Genomic DNA, 18,650 nt, shown 5'->3' with positions numbered 1-18,650 from the left:
GCCTGGGCAGCAAGAGTGAAATTCCGTCTCCAAACAAAACAAAACAAAAAAACAAGAACCAAAAACACACAAAAAAACCAAAAACACACTTTTTGTTTTTTTTTTAAGTTGCTGAAGGGGTGTCATTTCTTGAATTAAATAATGCAGGATTTTTTAAAAATCTGTAACTGATTTACATTTGATTTTTAGGAGACACTGTTTACATCAGCTCACTACGAAGTAGATTTACATACAACTATTGCAGAAAAACAAAGTTTCTTTGTGATCCAAACACAAAGAAATATTTTTTATGATCTTTTCCTTGATCATAAAAAAAAATGCAGTACTTTTAGAAGGTAAAGCTAGTACTTTACAGAAGTGCAAAACACCAAAACACTTTAAGCAAAAACTCCTTGTTTTTAAGAAAAAGGTATGACTTCTCGTTTTCTGTTCTTGGCATAAATTTTAATTCTTTCCAGTAGAACCAAAACCTCCTGAGCCCCTTTTGGTGTCATCCAAAGCTTGAACTTCTTCTATTTCTGGATAGAACATCCGTTCACAAATGAGCTGTGCAATTCGATCACGTTATTTGACTTCAAACTTTTCTTTGCCAAAATTAAAGACTACAACACCAATATTTCCTCTATAATCTTCATCTGTGACACCAGCTCCTACATCTACAAAGTGTTTTGCAGCCAAGCCAGACCGTGGAGCTACTCTTCCATAATACCGAGAAGAAAGTGCTATCTGAATGTCCATTTTCACAAGAGCCTTCTCCATAGGTGGTATTGTGTAACCATAGGCACTGTACAGGTCATAGCGCGCATGCCCGAGAGCCAGGCAAAGCGGAGCTGCATGTTGCCCTCCTCCGCGGACTGGGCCCCCGTGCTGGGTGAAAGGGCGGGTCTTAGCTCCAGGCAGCCTCTGCTTAGGACAGCCGCCGGGGCGTCCAGTACTGTACTGCGTGGATGAGGGGTGGGCCCGGGGGCCCTGCGGCCTCGGCCCCTTGCCGTGAGCCTCACGCGTTTTGCATCACCAAGCAAAGTAGAGAGGGAAGGAAATGCTAGCGGAGCGCGGGGCAAGGGCAGAGGGCCTCATTTCCCCCAAAGTTTGCGCTGGTTGGCTCCTCGGCACCTCCGGACGTGTGCCAGGCTTCCACCCTGAAGACGCGCGTCCCAGGCCAGAAGTGGAAAATCTCTGGGTAGGAAATTATAAACAGCGATGAAAGAAGGAAAGGTCACACAAAAAGTAAAGACATCTCATCTTGATGGGGGGGAAAACTTAATATTGTGTATATGATCACACTACCAAACGCAAGGTACAGCTTCAATACATTCTCTTTCAAAATATCCAAAGACATTATTCACAGAAATAGAAAAAAAAGAATCCTATGGCTGGGTGCGGTAGCTTATGCCCGTAATTCCAGCACTTTGGGACGCCAAGATGGGTGGATCGCCTGGCTCGGGAATTTGAGACCAGCCTGGGCAACAATGCAAAACCCAACCCTACAAAAAATACAAAAATTAACCAGGTGCAGTGGTGCGCACCCGAGGTCCTAGCTACTCAGGAGACTGAGGTAGGTGAATCGCTTGAGCCTGGGAGGTAGAGATTGCAGTGAGCTGAAATCGCTCTATGGCACTCCAACCCTGGCAATAGAGAGAGACCACGTCTCAAAAAACAACAACAACAAAAAATCCTAAAATTCATAGGGAACTACAGAAGATCCAAAAAAGCCAAAGCAGTTTTGAGCAAAATGAACCAACCTGAGGGATATTACACTACCTGACTTCAAAATATACTAGAAAGTAATGGTATCCAAAACAGCTTGTTACTGGGATAAAAATAGACACATAGACTAACTGAACAGAACAGAGAACAAAGAAATAAACCCACATCTTTGCAGCCAGCTGATTTTTTTTTTTTTTTTTTTTTTTTTTGAGACGGAGTCTTGCTCTGTCGCCCAGGCTGGAGTGCAGTGGCGCAATCTCGGCTCACTGCAAGCTCCGCTTCCCGGGTTCACGCCATTCTCCTGCCTCAGCCTCCCGAGTAGCTGGGACTACAGGCGCCCGCCACTGCGCCCGGTTAATTTTTTCTATTTTTAGTAGAGACGGGGTTTCACCATGGTCTCGATCTCCTGACCTTGTGATCCGCCCGCCTCGGCCTCCCAAAGTGCTGGGATTACAGGCGTGAGCCACTGCGCCCGGCCTGCAGCCAGCTGATTTTTGACAAAGAACATGCATTGGGAAAAACGACAGTCTCTTCAAAAAATTGTGCTGGAAAACTGGATATCCATATGCAGAAAAATAAAACTAGACCCCTATTTCTCACCACACACAAAAATAAAATCAGAATGGATTTGACATAAATGGAAGATCTGAAACTATAAAACTATAAGAAACAATAGGAAAACTCTTCAGGGCATTGATCTGGGCAAAGATGTCTTAGGTAAGACCTCAAAAACACAGGCAACAAGGGCAAAAATAGACAAAATGGATTATGTCAAACTAAAAAGATTCTGCACAGCACAGGAAACAGTCAAGATAGTGAAGAGACAAGTGACAGAATTGGAGAAAATATTTACAATCTATCCTTTTGACAAGGGATTAATAAACGGAATATATAAGAAACTCAAACACCTCGATAGCAATTTTTTTTTTTTTTTTTTGAGACGGACTCTCACTCTGTAACCCAGGCTGGAGTGCAGTGGCGTGATCTTGGCTCACTGCAACCTACCCCCTCCAGGGTTCAAGTTATTCTCATGCCTCAGCCTCCCAAGTAGCTGGGATTACAGGGGTGCACCACCACGCCTGGCTAATTTTTGTATTTTTAGTAGAGACAGAGTTTCACCACCTTGGCCAGGCTGGGCTTCAACTCCTGACCTCGTGATCCACCTGCTTCGGCCTCCCAAAGTGCTGGGATTATACGTGTGACCCACCGCACCTGGCCACAAATAAATTTTTAAAGCCAATTGAAAAATGGAGCAATTACCTGAAAAGACATTTCTCAAAGGGAGACATACAAACGACCCACAAGCCTGTGAAAAAATGCTCAACATCACTAATCATCAAGTAAATGCAAATGAAAACCACAGTGAAATATAACTTCACCTCATTAGAATGGACATCATCAAAAATACAAAAAATAACAAATGCTGGTGAATATGCAAAGGAAGAAAATGCTAGCACACTGGTTGGTGGGAATGCAAATTAGTATAGCCGTCATGGAAAAGAGTATGGAGTTTCCTCAATAAACTACAAACAGAACTACCACATGATCCAACAATCCCACTGCTGGAAAGAGAGAAATAGAGAGAGAGTGAGAGCAAGCATGAGCAAGTGCACGACTGAGAGAGAGAGGCAATGAGAATAAATAGAAATCTGCACACGCATGTTTACTGCAGTACTGTTCTCAATAGCCAAGATATGGGATCAACTTACATTTTCATCACGAACAAATGGATAAAAAAGTATATATAGGCCGGGCGCGGTGGCTCAAGCCTGTAATCCCAGCACTTTGGGAGGCCGAGGCGGGCGGATCACGAGGTCAGGAGATCGAGACCATCCTGGCTAACATGGTGAAACCCCGTCTCTACTAAAAATACAAAAAACTAGCCGGGCGTGGTGGCGGGCGCCTGTAGTCCCAGCTACTCGGAGGCTGAGGCAGGAGAATGGCCTGAACCTGGGAGGCGGAGCTTGCAGTGAGCCGAGATCGCGCCACTGCACTCCAGCCTGGGAGACACAGTGAGACTCCGTCTCAAAAAAAAAATAAATAAATAAATAAATAAAAAAATAAATAAAAATAAAAAAATAAAAAAAGGAGGCCTAGCAGAAGGCCAACCAGAACAAAATTAGTACATTAAACAACCAAAACTCAGGACCCTCACAGAGTCCATTTCACCCCCCTGCCACCTACACTGGAGCAGGTCCTGGTGTCCACAGCTGAGAGACCCACAGACAGTTCACATCACAGGACTCTGTGCAGACAACTCCCAGTACCAGCCTGCAGCCTGGTAGATCTGCTGCTGGCTAGATCATCCAGATAGGAGATAACAATCACTACAGCTCGGCTCTCAAGAAGCCACATCCCTAGGAAAAGGGGGAGAGTACTACATCAAGGGAACACTCCGCGTGACAATCTGAACAACAGCCTTAAGCCCTAGACGTGCCCTCTGACACAGCCTAAGCAAATGAGAAGGAACCAAAGCCAACTCTGGTAATATAACAAAACACGATTTTTTAACATCCTCCAAAAAATCATACTAGCTCACCAGCATTGGATACAAACCAAGAAGAAATCCCTGATTTACCTGAAATCAGGTCAGTTATTAAGCTAATCAAGGAGGCACTAGAGAAATAAAATGATACTATAAATGAGGAGAGAAATTTCAGTTAAATAGATAGCACAAATAAAAAACAATCAAAACTTCAGGAAACAATGGATGTGCTTACAGAAATGCAACACACTCTGGAAAGTCTCAGCAAAAGAATCAAACAAGCAGAAAAAAGAATTTCAGGCCGGGCGCGGTGGCTCAAGCCTGTAATCCCAGCACTTTGGGAGGCCGAGATGGGCGGATCACAAGGTCAGGAGATCGAGACCATCCAGGCTAACACGGTGAAACCCTGTCTCTACTAAGAAATACAAAAAATAGCCAGGCGAGGTGGCAGCGCCTGTAGTCCCAGCTACTCGGGAGGCTGAGGCCGGAGAATGGCGTGAACCCGGGAGGCGGAGCTTGCAGTGAGCTGAGATGCGAGTCTCACTCCATCGCCCAGGCTGGAGTACAGTGGTGAGACCTCGGCTCACTGCAACCTCCACCTCCCAGGTTCAAGCAAATTCTTCTGCCTCAGCCCCCGGAGTAGCTGGGACTACAGGCACTCACTACCACACCCAGCTAATTTTTGTATTTTTAGTAGAGATGGGGTTTCACCATATTGGCCAGACTGGTCTTGAACTCCTGACCTTGTGGTCTGCCCATCTCAGCCTCCCAAAGACAAAGTTTTTGAATTAACGCAATCCAACAAAGACAAAGAAAAAATAGGAAAATATGAACAAAGCCTTGAAGAAGTCTGGGATTATGTTAAACAATGAAACCTAAGAATAATCGGCATTTCTGAGGACGATGAGAAATCTAGAAGTTTAGAAAACATATTTAGGGTAATAATTAAGGAAAGCTTTCCCAGCCTTGCTAGAGACCTAGACATCCACGAAGCTCAAAGAACACATGGGAAATTCATCCCAAAAAGATAATCACCTAAGCACACTGTCATCAGGTTATCGAAAATTAATAACATTCCCATTCTGTGTGCTCAGACTTAAGAGAAAATGCATATTTTCTCTTCCACTTCAAAAATCAGACTACTGTTTTCCATCTTTGCTAAACAGGAACTATTGCTATTCAATTGAGGAGGTAATCACCCCTTCCCCTGCATGATTTCTACCATGTAATCAGTACCGAACAACAATTATTCTCTTCCCATAAAAATGTCATGCCTTTAATGGCATGCTCTATTTTATGGCTATTAGAGCACAGAAGCACTACACCCTTGTCAAGAAAAGGGTGGGCGGAAGGCAATAAGCCTGACTGCTTCATGCAGTCATCATTTTATGTTATTCTCTACCCATGTCCCTGCTGTCTAAATCAGACAACATTTAATATAAAAAAGCAGTGTTGTTCTTCTAGGAAACTGAATAGAAATTATCTCCAGCTAGTGAAATCAGCCCTGTCATCCTATTGATTCTTTCAATTGATTCTTTCCCAGAGACCACAGTGAAAGGCTTGTAGAAGGAGGCACATGTCAAGATCCCAAGTAGCTTTGTGCTGAGACCAGCTCAGTGGTGGAGACCCTAACCCAGCGGTGCTAAAGGACTTAAAAGACACTCACACAGAAATATAGAGTGTGGAGTGGGAAATCAGGGGGCTGACAGCCTTCAGAACTGAGAACCACGAACAGAGTTTTACCCACATATTTATTGATAGCAAGCCAGTGATAAGCATTATAGATTATAGATTACATAAAAGCATTCCTTATGGGAAACAAAGGGATGGGCTCTGGTTATCTGCAGCAGGAACATGTCCTTAAGGCACAGATGGCACATGTTATTATTTGTGGTTCAGGGAAACCTTAAGCGGCTTTCTGCCCTGGGTGGGCCAGGTATTCTTTGCCCTCATTCTGGTAAACAAACAACCTTCAGGGTGGGCGTCATTACCATCAAGAACATATCACAGCACTACAGATTTTGTTTATGGCCAGTTTTGGAGCCTGTTTCTGGCCAGATTTGGGGGCCTGTTCCCAACACTTATAGGAAAAAAGATAAGAATAATTAAATTCTATCATGTTCTCCAGTAATGGTCCTTGGATATCCTCAGTATACACAATCCATCTGTGTGGTTTTATCCAAGAAGTGTATTTTGATTTCTAGTGATTTGGAAGGCCTCAGGAAAGCCTGGGTCACATACATTTATATGATTTCTCCTTGGTATGGAATCTCTGATGTTCATTAATGCTAGAGTTCATGATGAGATTTCCATACACAGTTTGTAAGGACTCTTTCATGAATAAATTATCTGATGCTGTCCAAGGTGTGAATTGTGACTAAAACATCTTACCGTGTACATTGCATTTGTAAGGTTTCTCTCCGTTATGTGGTGATTTGCATTAGTAAGGTTTCTCTCCATTATGTGGTGATTTGCAAGGTGTGAATTTCAATTGGAGACATTGCCACATTCATTACAGTTGTAAGGTTTGTCTGCAGTATGGATTACAAGATGAGCAATAAGGCCTGAACATTATCTAAATGCTTTGCCACATTCACTGAATTTGTAAGGCTTCTCTGCAGTATGAATTCTATGGTGATTGGTTAAGGAATACTTGTGACTGAAGACCTTTCACATTGTTTGTTCGCTGATTTGTTTCTTTGTTTTTCTAGATAGGGTCTCACTCTGTCACCCAGACTGGAGTTCAGCACTGCAAACATGACTCACTGCAGCCTCAACCTCCCAGGCTTAAATGATCCTTCTGCCTCAGTCTCCCAAATAGTTGGGAATACAGACATGTACCAACACACCTGGCAAATTTTTTTATTTGTAGAGGTGGAGTTGTCCTTATGTTACCCAGGTGGGTCTGAAACCAGCCTGGCTAACATGGTGAAAACCTGTCTCTACTAAAAATACAAAAAAGTAGCCAGGCATGATGGCATCATGTGCTTGTAGTCCTAGCTACTTGGGAGGTAGAGGCAGGAGAATCGCTTGAACCCAGGAGGTGGAGGTTGCAATTAGCTGACATTGCACCACTGCACTCCAGGCTGAACATCAGAGCGAGACTCTGTTTCTTAAAAAAAGAAAGAAAAAAAAAAAAGACTTCTCTCCACTATGAATTACAAGATAAACAGTAAGACCTGAACACCCTCTAAATACTCTGCCATATTCATTACATTTGTAATGCTTCCTTCCAGTGTGAATTCTTTTTTTTTGCGGGGGGGATGGAATCACACTGTCACACAGGCTGGAGTGTAGTAGCACATTCTTGGCTCACTGCAACCTCCGTCTCCCGGGTTTATGTGATTCTCTTGCCTCAGCCTCCTGAGTAGCTGGGATTACAGGCACCCACCACCTCACCTAATTTTTTTGTTTTTAGTCGTGATGGGGTTTCAACATGTCAGTCAGACTGGTCTCAAACTCCTGACCTCAACTGATCCATCTGCCTTGGCCTCCCAAAGTGCTGGGATTACAGGCATGAGCAACTGCACCCAGCCTCCAGTATGAATTCTTTGATGTACAAGGAGTGAATTGTGACTTTGACCTTGTCACATTCATTACATTTAAAAGTTATCTCTGCAGTATGAATTTTCCAATGTTGTGCCAGGTGTGCATTTTATTTGAAGATGTCACATTCATTTGTAAGGTTTCTCTCCAGTATGGATTCTAAGATAGTTTACAAGGTGTATATTTTAAGTGAAGACCTTGCTACACTTGTTACATGTTTACAGTCGATCACCAGCGTGAATTCTCTTGAAATTCAGGGGAAACATAAGCCTGGAGGAAACATAAGCCTGGAGACCTTCATGTATTCTTTACATTTGTAAGGTTTCCTTCTAGTATGGATTAACAGATGGATAGAGACGCCTGATTTCGTAAGAAATTCTTTGCCATATTTATTACTTTTGTAAGGCTTCACCAAATTTTTTTTTTTTTTTTTTTTTTTTGCTCCTCTTGCCCAGGCTGGAGTGCAATGGTGCGATCTTGGCTCACCACAACCTCGGCCTCCTGGGTTCAAGCAATTCTGCCTCAGCCTCCCAAGTAGCTGGAATCACAGGTGCCTGCCACTTCAGCCAACTAATTTTGTATTTTTAGTAGGGAAAGGATTTCTCCATGTTGGTCAGGCTGGTCTCGAACTTCCGACCTCAGGTGATCCGGCCCAGCCTCCCAAAGTACTGGGATTAAAGGCATGAGCCACCACGCCTGACAGCTTCACTAAATTTTTTTTTTTCTTTTTTTGAGACGGAGTTTCACTCTGTTGCCTAGGCTGGAGTACAGTGGCTCACTCGGCTCACTGCAGGCTCGACCTCCCAGGTTCATGCCATTCTCCTGCCTCACCCTCCCAAGTTGCTGGGACTATAGGCACCTGCCACCATAGCCAGCTATTTTTTTTTTTTTTTTTTTTTTTGATTTTTAGTAGAGACAGGGTTTCACCATGTTAGCAAGGATGGTCTTGATCTCCTGACCCCATCATCCACCAACCTTGGACTCCCAAAGTAATGGGAATACAGGTGTAAGCCACTGTGCCCTGCCAGCTTCACTAAATTTTTAAGGCTTCTCTCTGGTATGAATTCTCCAATGTTGTACCAGGATTCAGTTTTTACTAAAGACCTTGCTACACTCATTACAACTGTATGTCTTCTCTCCAGTATGAATATTCCTATGTTGTGCAAGGTGTGAATTCTGACTGAAGACTTTGCTACATTCATTTCATTTATAAAGCTTCTCTCCAGTATGAATTTTCCTATGTCGTGAAAGGTGTGAATTCCTACTGAAGACCTTGCCACATTCATTACAACTGTAAGGCTTCTCTCCAGTATGAATATTCCTATGTTGTGTAAGGTGTGAATTCTGACTGAAGACCTTGCCACATTCATTACATTTGTAAAGCTTCTCTCCAGTATGAACTTTCCTATGTCGTGCAAGGTGTGAATTCTGACGGAAGACCTTGCCACATTCGTTACATTTGCAAGGCTTCTCTCCAGTATGAATTCTACAGTGATAGGTTAGGGAAGACTTGTGCCCGAAGACCTTGCCACACTCTATACATTCATAAGGTTTCTCTCCAGTATGGATTAGAAAATGGGCAGTGAGATCTGAATACTGTCTAAATGCTTTGCCACATTTATTACATTTGCAAGGCTTCTCCCCAGTATGAATTTTCCTATGTCGTGCAAGGCGTGAATTGCCAATAAAGACCTTGCCACACTCATTACATTTGTAAGGTTTCTCTCCAGTATGAACTTTCCAATGCCTCACAAGGAATGCAATTCGACTAAAGCCCTTACCACATTCCTTACATTTGTATGGTCTCTGTGTAGTATGAATTGTCCGATGAATGGTTAGGGAAGACTTGTGACTGAAGACCTTGCCACGTTCCTTACAATCATAAGGTTTCTCTCCAGTATGGATTACAAGAGGAGCAGTAAGACTGGAGCACACATTAAATGCTCTGCCACATTCCCTGCATTTGTAAGGCTTCTCTCCAGTATTAATTTTCCTATGTTGTGCAAGGTAGGCATGGTGACTAAAGACTTTGTCACATTCATTGCAATTGTAAGGTTTCTCTCCAGTATGAATTTTCTGATGTTGTGCAAGGTATGAATTCTGATTGAAGACCTTGCCACATTCATTACATTTGTAAGGCTTCTCTCCAGTATGGATTCCTTGATGTTGTGCAAGGTTTGAATTGCTACTAAAGATCTCGCCACAGTCACTTTGTTTGTAAGGTACATCTGCAATATGGATTACTTGATGGTTAATAAGGCTTGAAGACGCTCTGAAGACTTTGCCATGCTCTTTACATCCATAAGGTTTTCCCCTAATGTGTATTTTCTGTTCTTGTGGGAGTATTGTAGAAAAAACAAAATCATTTTTGTAGTCATTAAAAATATGGGTTTTGACATTGGAAAAACTTATTTGAACTGGTAAAACTGAAGAATTGTCACTGATAGATTTTTCAACATGCTTACATCCATAAATATTCCTTACAGCTTGAAGTGGCTGCCATTCAGCCAGATGTAACTGAAGAGTTAATCCATGTTGATTTTTAAGTGGCTTATTTCCTGCATTGCTTCCCAATTTAGAACTCTTCTCTAGAAAAGCAAGAAAACATTGGAACTTAATCCCTGATTCTGGCATGTTTAAAGTCTGACAGAAAACAAGATTCTGGATCACTTGACTCAGACATTGAAAGTATCAGCATACTTTGCTTTTATTGAGATGGAGTCTCACACTGTCACTCAGGCCAGAGTGCAATGGTGTGATCTTAGCTCACTACAACCTCTGCCTCCTGGGTTTAAGCAATTCTCCCTCCCGAGTAGCTGGGATTACAGGTGACTGCCACCACGCCTGGCTAACTTTATGTATTTTTAGTAGAGACGGGGTTTCACTATGTTGGTCAGGCTGGTCTCAAACTCCTGACTCATGATCCACCTGCCTCAGCCTCCCAAAGTGCTGGGATTACAGGCATGAGCCACCGTGCCAGGCCAGTATCAGCATACTTCGTATAACATGTTGGTAATGCAGAAAACACAAGGGAGTGAGGTGATGTACTGGAGCATCTGGAATCTGCAGGAGTCAGGGGAACTATGGGAGAGCTTGAGAGAGATTATAAGCAGACAAATAAAAGAGAAACTAACAGCTTCTGTGAAAAAGCAGGGATAAGTCTCTTAAGGAAAATAAGATATTTAAGAGCAGCAGTGTAGACATTTGTAATACTACTTTCACAAAGTCAGGAAAGATATAGCCCAGAAAAGAATCGAGTGTTCATATACCCTTACAAGAAGTAAGGTCTCCCACAGCACATTATAAAAAATAACTGAAAAAAGTGGTTGTTTTCCCAAACCTAAACCAAAAACTACTATAAAGGCCTATGAAAAGATGAGAAAATATGGCTTAAAGAATAACAAATAAATATATAAATAAATAAAACTCCAGATACAAAAATAAAAGATAACAGAGACAGAAAATTAAATAAAATGAGAAAAATAATACGTGAAAAGAATGAGGATAACAAACATGGGAGATCATTAAAAACAAGAGAACAGGCTAGGCGCGGTGGCTCAAGCCTGTAATCCCAGCACTTTGGGAGGCCGAGACGGGTGGATCACGAGGTCAGGAGATCGAGACCATCCTCACTAACCCGTGAAACCCCGGCCTCTACTAAAAATACACAAAAAGGCCGGGCGCCGTGGGCTCAAGCCTGTAATCCCAGCACTTTGGGAGGCCTAGGACGGGTGGGATCACGAGGTCAGAAGATCGAGACCATCCTGGCATCACGGGCAGAAACCCGCCTCTACTAAAAAATAACACAAAAAAACTAGCCGGGCGAGATGGCGGGTTTCTGTAGTCCCAGCAGTTACTTGGGAGGCTGAGGCAGGAGAATGGCGCAGTAAAACCCGAGGCGGAGCTTGCAGTGAGCTGGAGATCCGGCCACTGCACTCCAGCCTGGCGATGAGCGAGACCCGCCTCACAAAAAACTAGCCTGGCGTGGTGGCGGGCTTGCAGTCCCAGCTACTCGGGAGGCTGAGGCAGGAGAATGGCTGCGGAGGAACCCGGGAGGCAGAGCTTGTAGTGAGCTGAGATCGCACCACTGCACTCCAGCCTGGGCGACCAAGCAAGACTCCGTCTCAAAAAAAAAAAAAAAAGACAATTGTCTGTTCACAACTCAAAGGATTTCAACTTTGGTTTTCCCACAGAATTCTCCCACTTGCAGAGTTTCCCAAACACTATGTAATAGTGTGGCTTTGCAGAGTATAGTGGCTCAAGCCTGTAATCCCAACATTTCCTTTGGAAGACCAGCCAGAAGGATCATCCCTAAGTCCAGGAGTTTGCTGCTGCTGTGAGCTGTGATTGCCACTGCACTCCCCCAGCATAGATGACAAAGGAGACCCTGTCTCAAAACAAAAAATTATGGGCCTCCACTCTGCCCACCGAATTCCACTCTGTTTTTCACCCTTTGATGGTACTCCCCTGCCATTTGGATTGTTTGCTACTTTCACATCACTCTGCAGAGTCCAGGGATCTCTCTTTTGCTCCAAAATGGAGATAACACTCAGGTCAGGAAGACAGATTCCTATTTATAAAAAGAAAGAATAAATGTGTGTGCTGTGGCATCTCCGAAATCCAAGCCCTATATTTAGGTAGGAGAGAGCCTATTACAAATTAATCAAGAATATGTCACAAATTCATCCACTGACTGCCACCTTCTGAATGCTGAGGGAACATTGCAACATGTAGACATCAAGCCCCCTTTCAAGAACTACTGAATCAAAAGCACAGGGGTATAAAACAGGGAATTGAATAATTATTAAGTCTGTCATAAGGTTTCATGCTTACTTCAGCAGTGGTGCCACCAATGACGAATCATGAAGGAAGCAGAATATCTGAAGAAAGGGGACTTTTTTTTTTTGAGACAGAGTCTCACTCTGTTGCCCAGGCTTGAGTGCAGTGGCATGATCTCAGCTCACTGCAGCCCCTGCCTCCCAGGTTCAAGCAATTCTTCTGCTTCAGCCTCCCGAGTGGCTGGGACTACAGGCATGTACCACCATGCCTGACTAATCTTTGTATTTTTAGTAGGGATGGGGTTTCACCATGTTGATCAGGCTGGTGTAAGGGGACATTTGAAGTCCAGAAAGGATAATGCTTTTCATTTCTCAGTCAACAGGTTTCAATCTCAGTCAAGCAATGCAGGGGCTCCCAAGAGACAGACAAGAGAAAATGCAAAAAGATATACCAGAGCAGATCCAGGCTTCTGGAGGAACATTATCCTCACCTAGGGAGATCAGGTTCCTGTAGTTCTCTAACATCACATCCCTGTATAAAGCTTTCTGCCCAGGGTTCAGGCATTTCCACTCCTCCTGAGAGAATTCTATGGCCACATCCCTGAATAACAATTGTCCCTAAAAGGAAATCCACATTTCAAAAACAGGATATGGAGAGAGTACTTATCTTCAAAGAGAATGAGAAGATAGTTGGAAGGATTGACTGCATTGAAGTGAGCATTGTGACAAACCCACATTAACGTATTCTTGAGTTAGTTATGTGTCTGTGATTGTGTTTTATTACACTTTTCCATAAGAAGTGGTGACATTCTTTAAATCAGAGTACATGTTTCATTTTGTGGATAATACAAGTAATACAAACAAAAAATTAAACCACGGTTATCTCTACAGAAATGTTAGGTATTATTGCCGGGCACGGTGGCTCATGCCTGTAATCTCAGCACTTTGGGAGACAGAGGCGGGTGGATCATGAGGTCAGGAGATCAAGACCATCCTGGCCACACGGTGAAACCCCATCTCTACTAAAAATACAAAAAATTAGCCAGGCGTGGTGGGGGGCGCCTATAGTCTCAGCTACTCAGGAGGCTGAGGCAGGAGAATGGCGTGAATCCAGGAGATGGAGCTTGCAGTGAGCCGAGACTGCACCACTGTACTCCAGCTTCAGCAACAGAGCGAGACTCCATCTCAAAAAAAAAAAAAAAAAAAAAGGAAAAGAAAAGAAAAAGAAATGTGAGGTATTATTTTTGACACATCTAGTGATATTTAGTATCTACCTGAGATACAAGTGTGTCTTCAGAGATGACAATGTCTACAGTGCTCTTTCTCTTTTTGAGATAGGATCTTACTCTGTTTCCCAGACTGGAATGCAGGGGTGTGATATCGACTCACTGAAACCCCTGCCTCCCAGGCTCAAGTAATCCTCTAACCTCAGCCTCCCGAGTAGCTGGGACTACAGGCTCACACCACTATGCCCAGCTAATTTTTGTATGTTTTGTAGAGACAGAGTCTCATCAGGTTGTCCAAGCTGGTCTCAAACCCCTAAGCTCAAGCAATCCTCCCACCTCAGCCTACAAAAATGCTGGGATTATAGGCATTAGCTACCACATCCGACCTATAGTGGTTTTTAAAAATGGTCAAAATCTGGGCCATGGGTGGTGACTCACGCCTGTAATCCCAGCACTTTGGGAGGCCGAAGCAGGTGGATCAGGAGCTCAGGAGTTCAAGACCAGCCTGGTCAACATGGTGAAACCCCATCTCTACTAAAAATACAAAAAATTAGCTGGGCATGGAGTTGTGCACCTCTAATTCCAGCTACTCAGGAGGCTGAGGCAGGAGAATGGCTTGAACCTGGGAGGCAGAGGTTGCAGTGAGCCGAGACTGTGCCATTGCACTCCAGCCTGGGTGACAGGGTGAGACCCTGTCTCAAAAAAAATAAAATAAAATAAAATTTTAAAATGGCCAAAATCTGAAAACTGTGATGATAACAGTAGCAATGGCTGAAAAGAACACTTCCCATGTGATAGGCACTATTCTAAATGATTTACATGAACTAACTGGTATAGCAACAAAAGCCAATGAAAGAATGATCTGTTCCTATCTTACTGAAGAGACAACTCTTTCACATGCACGCTGGCTTGCCCCAGGTGTGAGGGCTGAAACAGCAGAGTAAGCACCAGATCCCAGGTCTCTGAGCATGAGAATCTAACCTAAAGAACCAAACAGTTAAGTAACAGATCAGCATCAAAAGTCAATTGACAATTACCTAATTCAGTAAATTCAAAACAACTTCAAGGATTAAAAACATGGAATTGCCTAAAAGTTCATCATATGTGCATATATATAATAGATATCCCCATAATACATTACTATAAGATTCTTTTAGCCATTGCCTCATTAACATAATGTAGAAAAATTTGAATATCCTGATAAATAGATATAATTTCAACTGATAAAATATATATAATATAAAATTATGACATGCTATTTATAAAACACTATAGCCTTGCTCATCTGTGCACTCATGCAAACATATCACATGTACACACTTATATATACTAACACTCATATACATTAGTACACATATACATGTATATGGCTGAGATCACAAAACCACACTCCAGCCTGGGCAACAGAGTAAGACTCTGTCTCAAAAAAAAAAAAAAAAAAAAAAGGAATTCCACATGCAGCTTCTCTAATCCTAGTCCACAGAACACTCTCAGTGCATCCAGATGTGGCCCCTGAACAATCCCTGCTGCCCAACAGTACTGACACCACAGGGCCCTCATCCCATCTCCTTCCATGTCTGGATGTGAGCCCCTTGCAGGTCCATGCCCAGTGGGACCTCTTCCCAAGTTCATGTCACTGGGTAATAGGCAACTGGAATCTTAAGTGGAAGTGAAAGGAAGTGGAAGAAGCCATGGGTAAGTGCAATGAAATGAGTCAGGCAGGATCCTTCAGAGTCAGAGATTGGCAACTCCAATGCCTGGCATTTCAGGAAGAAACAGAGACAGAAGAATCCACTGAGAATATTACCTTACATGAGTGAGGGCCATTCCTGACTTCTTTTCTTTCCTCTTCTGAGTTGCTTCCTTGCATAATATGTCTCTTTGAAAGTGAATCCTAATATCAAAAATAATGCTGTTTAGGGCTTAGAATCAACACACCTACTTCCTGTGCCATAGCCTCGCATGTGGGGAAAAGAAAGAGATCAGCCTGTTACTGTGTCTATATAGAAAGAAGTAGACATAAGAGACTCCATTTTGTTCTGTATTTGAGAAGCTGTTAATCTGTGACCCTATCCCCAACCTTGTCCTTGCAAGGACATGCGCTGTGGTGACTCAAGGTTTAATGGATTTTGGGCTGTGCAGGATGTGCCTTTGTTAAACGCGTCGCCTGCTAGCTTGCTGGTTAAAAAGTCATCACTGCCATATCGGGCGCCGGGTGGCTCAAGCCTGTAAATCCCAGCACTTTGGGGAGGCCGAGATCGGCGGATCACTGGTCGAGATCGAGACCACGACCCTAGAAAGACACACAGAAATCCTCGCCTCTGGGTGTCGGTTAGGAATCTTTGCTGGTGAGTAGCTGTTCGAGAGCGATATCGGTCAGGATCAAGACAGACAGTTTCATGAGCTTGACTGTTCAAAGTCATCACCCATTCTCTTTTTGTTTTTGAGACAGAGTTCACTTGTCGCCTAGCGGAGTGCAGTGTCCGGATTCTCGCTCACACATTGCAAAGCCCCTCAGCCTGGTTCACGCCATTTCTCCTGCCTCAGCCTCCGAAAGTAGCTGGGACTACAGCAGCGCCCGCCACTGGCCTGCTAGTTTTTGTACTTACAGAGACGGGGTTTCACTGCAGTTCACCACAGGAGGAACCTTCGGGATTTGGAACCTCTGGTCACGTTTTCAGTTTCAGCAATCACGGTCACGTGGTCACCAGGTGAGTAAACAATGTCAATTCACCTTCTGTTTCCCCTGCAAGCAATACAAAAACTCAATATAGCAACATACAACAACTCGAAAATCTGTCTCTAACTGGCTGAAGGACTCTGACTCTGGAATGTTTAGCCAACGCCGCCACCCCTGAGGTAGTACTTTCCACTGAAACCTGGTGGCTGGTTCTTGTCATTTGGCACAAAGCAAGTAAATTTTCTACAATCTTGTCGCCAGAGGAATGGTAAAAAGCAACTTTAAGATCAATTATAATAAAGGCCAGTCTTTTGGGATCATGGCCGAGAGGGCAATCCAGCTGGAAGAGCCCTTATAGCTTGAAATGCATGGAGTACCATGCCTGAAGTCCATTGGCATCCTGGTCAGTGATGCAAAGACACCATCTGCAACACTGAGGGAATGCAGCCATGGATCTCCTGGTAATGGAATGGGTCCCAAATTTACTCCCCAGGCTCATTTCTTTCTGCCCCTGCCCGGTCTACGAGAAATGGACCCACAGGAGGCACCATTCAAATGAACGTGGAAATGGGTAGCGGCACGGACGGGCCGCCGAGGAAAAGTCGACGAGAGACTCCCGAGTACGTCTTCAGTCAGCCTTGCGGTAAGCTTGTGAGCTCGGAAGAACCTAGGGTAACAATGGGGCAAACTAAAAGTAAATATGCCTCTTATCGCAGCTTTATTAAAATTCTCTTAAAAAGAGGGGGAGTTAAAGTCTCTACCAAAAATCTAATTACGCTATTTCAAACAATAGAGCAGTTTTGTCCATGGTTTCCAGAACAGGGAACTTTAGATCTAAAAGATTGGGAAAAAATTGGCAAAGAATTAAAACAAGCAAGTAGGGAAGGTAAAATCATTCCGCTCACAGTATGGAATGATTGGGTCATTATTAAAGTAGCTTTAGAACCATTTCAAACAGAAGAAGATAGCGTTCCAATTTCTGATGTCCCTAAAAGCTGTGCAGGAAGATTGTGAAAAAGAGACAGGGATAGAATCTCGGAAAGGAAAGGAAAGTTCACACTGTGAATGTGTATCAGAGCCAGTAATGGCTCGGTCAATGCAAAATGTTGACAATAATCAATTACAGGAGGTAGTATATCCTGAAACGTTAAAATTAGAAGAAAAAAATCCAGAATTAGCAGAGCCATCAGAGTCTAGACCACGATGGCCAACTCCTCTTCCAGCAGCTCAGATGCCTGTAACTTTACAACCTCAAATTCAGGTTAAACAAGTACAAACTCCAAAAGAAGATCAAATAGAAAAAGATAGAGTCTCTGTCATGGCAATGCCAATCCAAATACAGTGTCCACAATATCAGCCTGTAGAAAATAAGACCCAGCCGCCAGTAGCCTATCAATACTGGCCGCCAGCTGAACTACAGTATCAGCAGCCCCCAGAAAATCCGTATGGACAGCCAGGAACATTTCCAGTGCCACAGGGCAGGGCACCATATCCTCAACTGCCCACCATGAGACTTAATCCTACAGCACCGCCTAGTACACAGGGTAGTGCGTTACATAAAATTATTGATGAGGCAAGAAAACAAGGAGATATTGAGGCGTGGCAATTCCCAGTAATATTAGAAGCAAGACCACCTGGAGAAGGGGCCCAAGAGGGAGAGTTTCCCGTAGCTGAAGCCAGATATAAGTCTTTTTCTATAAAAATGCTAAAAGAAATGAAAGAGGGAGTAAAACAGTATGGACCCAACTCTCCTTACATGAGAACATTATTAGATTCCATTGCTCATGGACATAGACTCATTCCTTATGATTGGGAGATTCTGGCAAAATCCTCACTCTCACCCTCTCAATTTTTACAATTTAAGACTTGGTGGATTGATTGGGCACAAGTACAGGTCCGAAAAAATAGGACTGCCAATCCTCCAATTGACATAGATGCAGATCAACTATTAGGAATAGGTCAAAATTGGAGCACTGTTGACCAACAAGTAATAATGCCAAATGAGGCCATTGAGCAAATTAGGGCTATCTGCCTTAGAGCCTGGGAGAAAATCCAAGACCCAGGAACCGCCTGCCCCTCCTTTAATACAATAAGACAAGGCTCTAAAGAGCCCTACCCTGATTTCGTAGCTAGACTTCAAGATGCTGCTCAAAAGTCAATTACCGATGAGAATGCCCGTAAGGTCATAGTGGAGTTGATGGCATATGAAAATGCCAATCCTGACTGTC

At 43.4% G+C, this 18,650-nt stretch overlaps 1 protein-coding gene and 1 pseudogene across 1 annotated transcript; both read right to left on the bottom strand.

The window, feature by feature from the left end:
* Positions 1 to 397: 397 nt before the first annotated feature.
* The window catches only part of LOC116271720, a 48,869-nt pseudogene continuing 30,616 nt past the window's right edge, over positions 398 to 18,650 (bottom strand).
* On the bottom strand, positions 8,653 to 10,532 carry LOC116271719 (zinc finger protein 534-like). Its single transcript, XM_031660222.1, is given in 1 exon segment — positions 8,653 to 10,532. A coding segment is annotated over 1 exon segment (1,548 nt). The 5' UTR covers positions 10,373 to 10,532; the 3' UTR covers positions 8,653 to 8,824.

Source organism: Papio anubis, chromosome 20, assembly GCF_008728515.1.
Source record: "Papio anubis isolate 15944 chromosome 20, Panubis1.0, whole genome shotgun sequence".
Taxonomy (NCBI): Eukaryota; Metazoa; Chordata; class Mammalia; order Primates; family Cercopithecidae; genus Papio; species Papio anubis.
The sequence above is the reverse complement of the archived record's forward strand: the minus strand, read 5'-3'. Positions and strand labels throughout refer to the sequence as shown.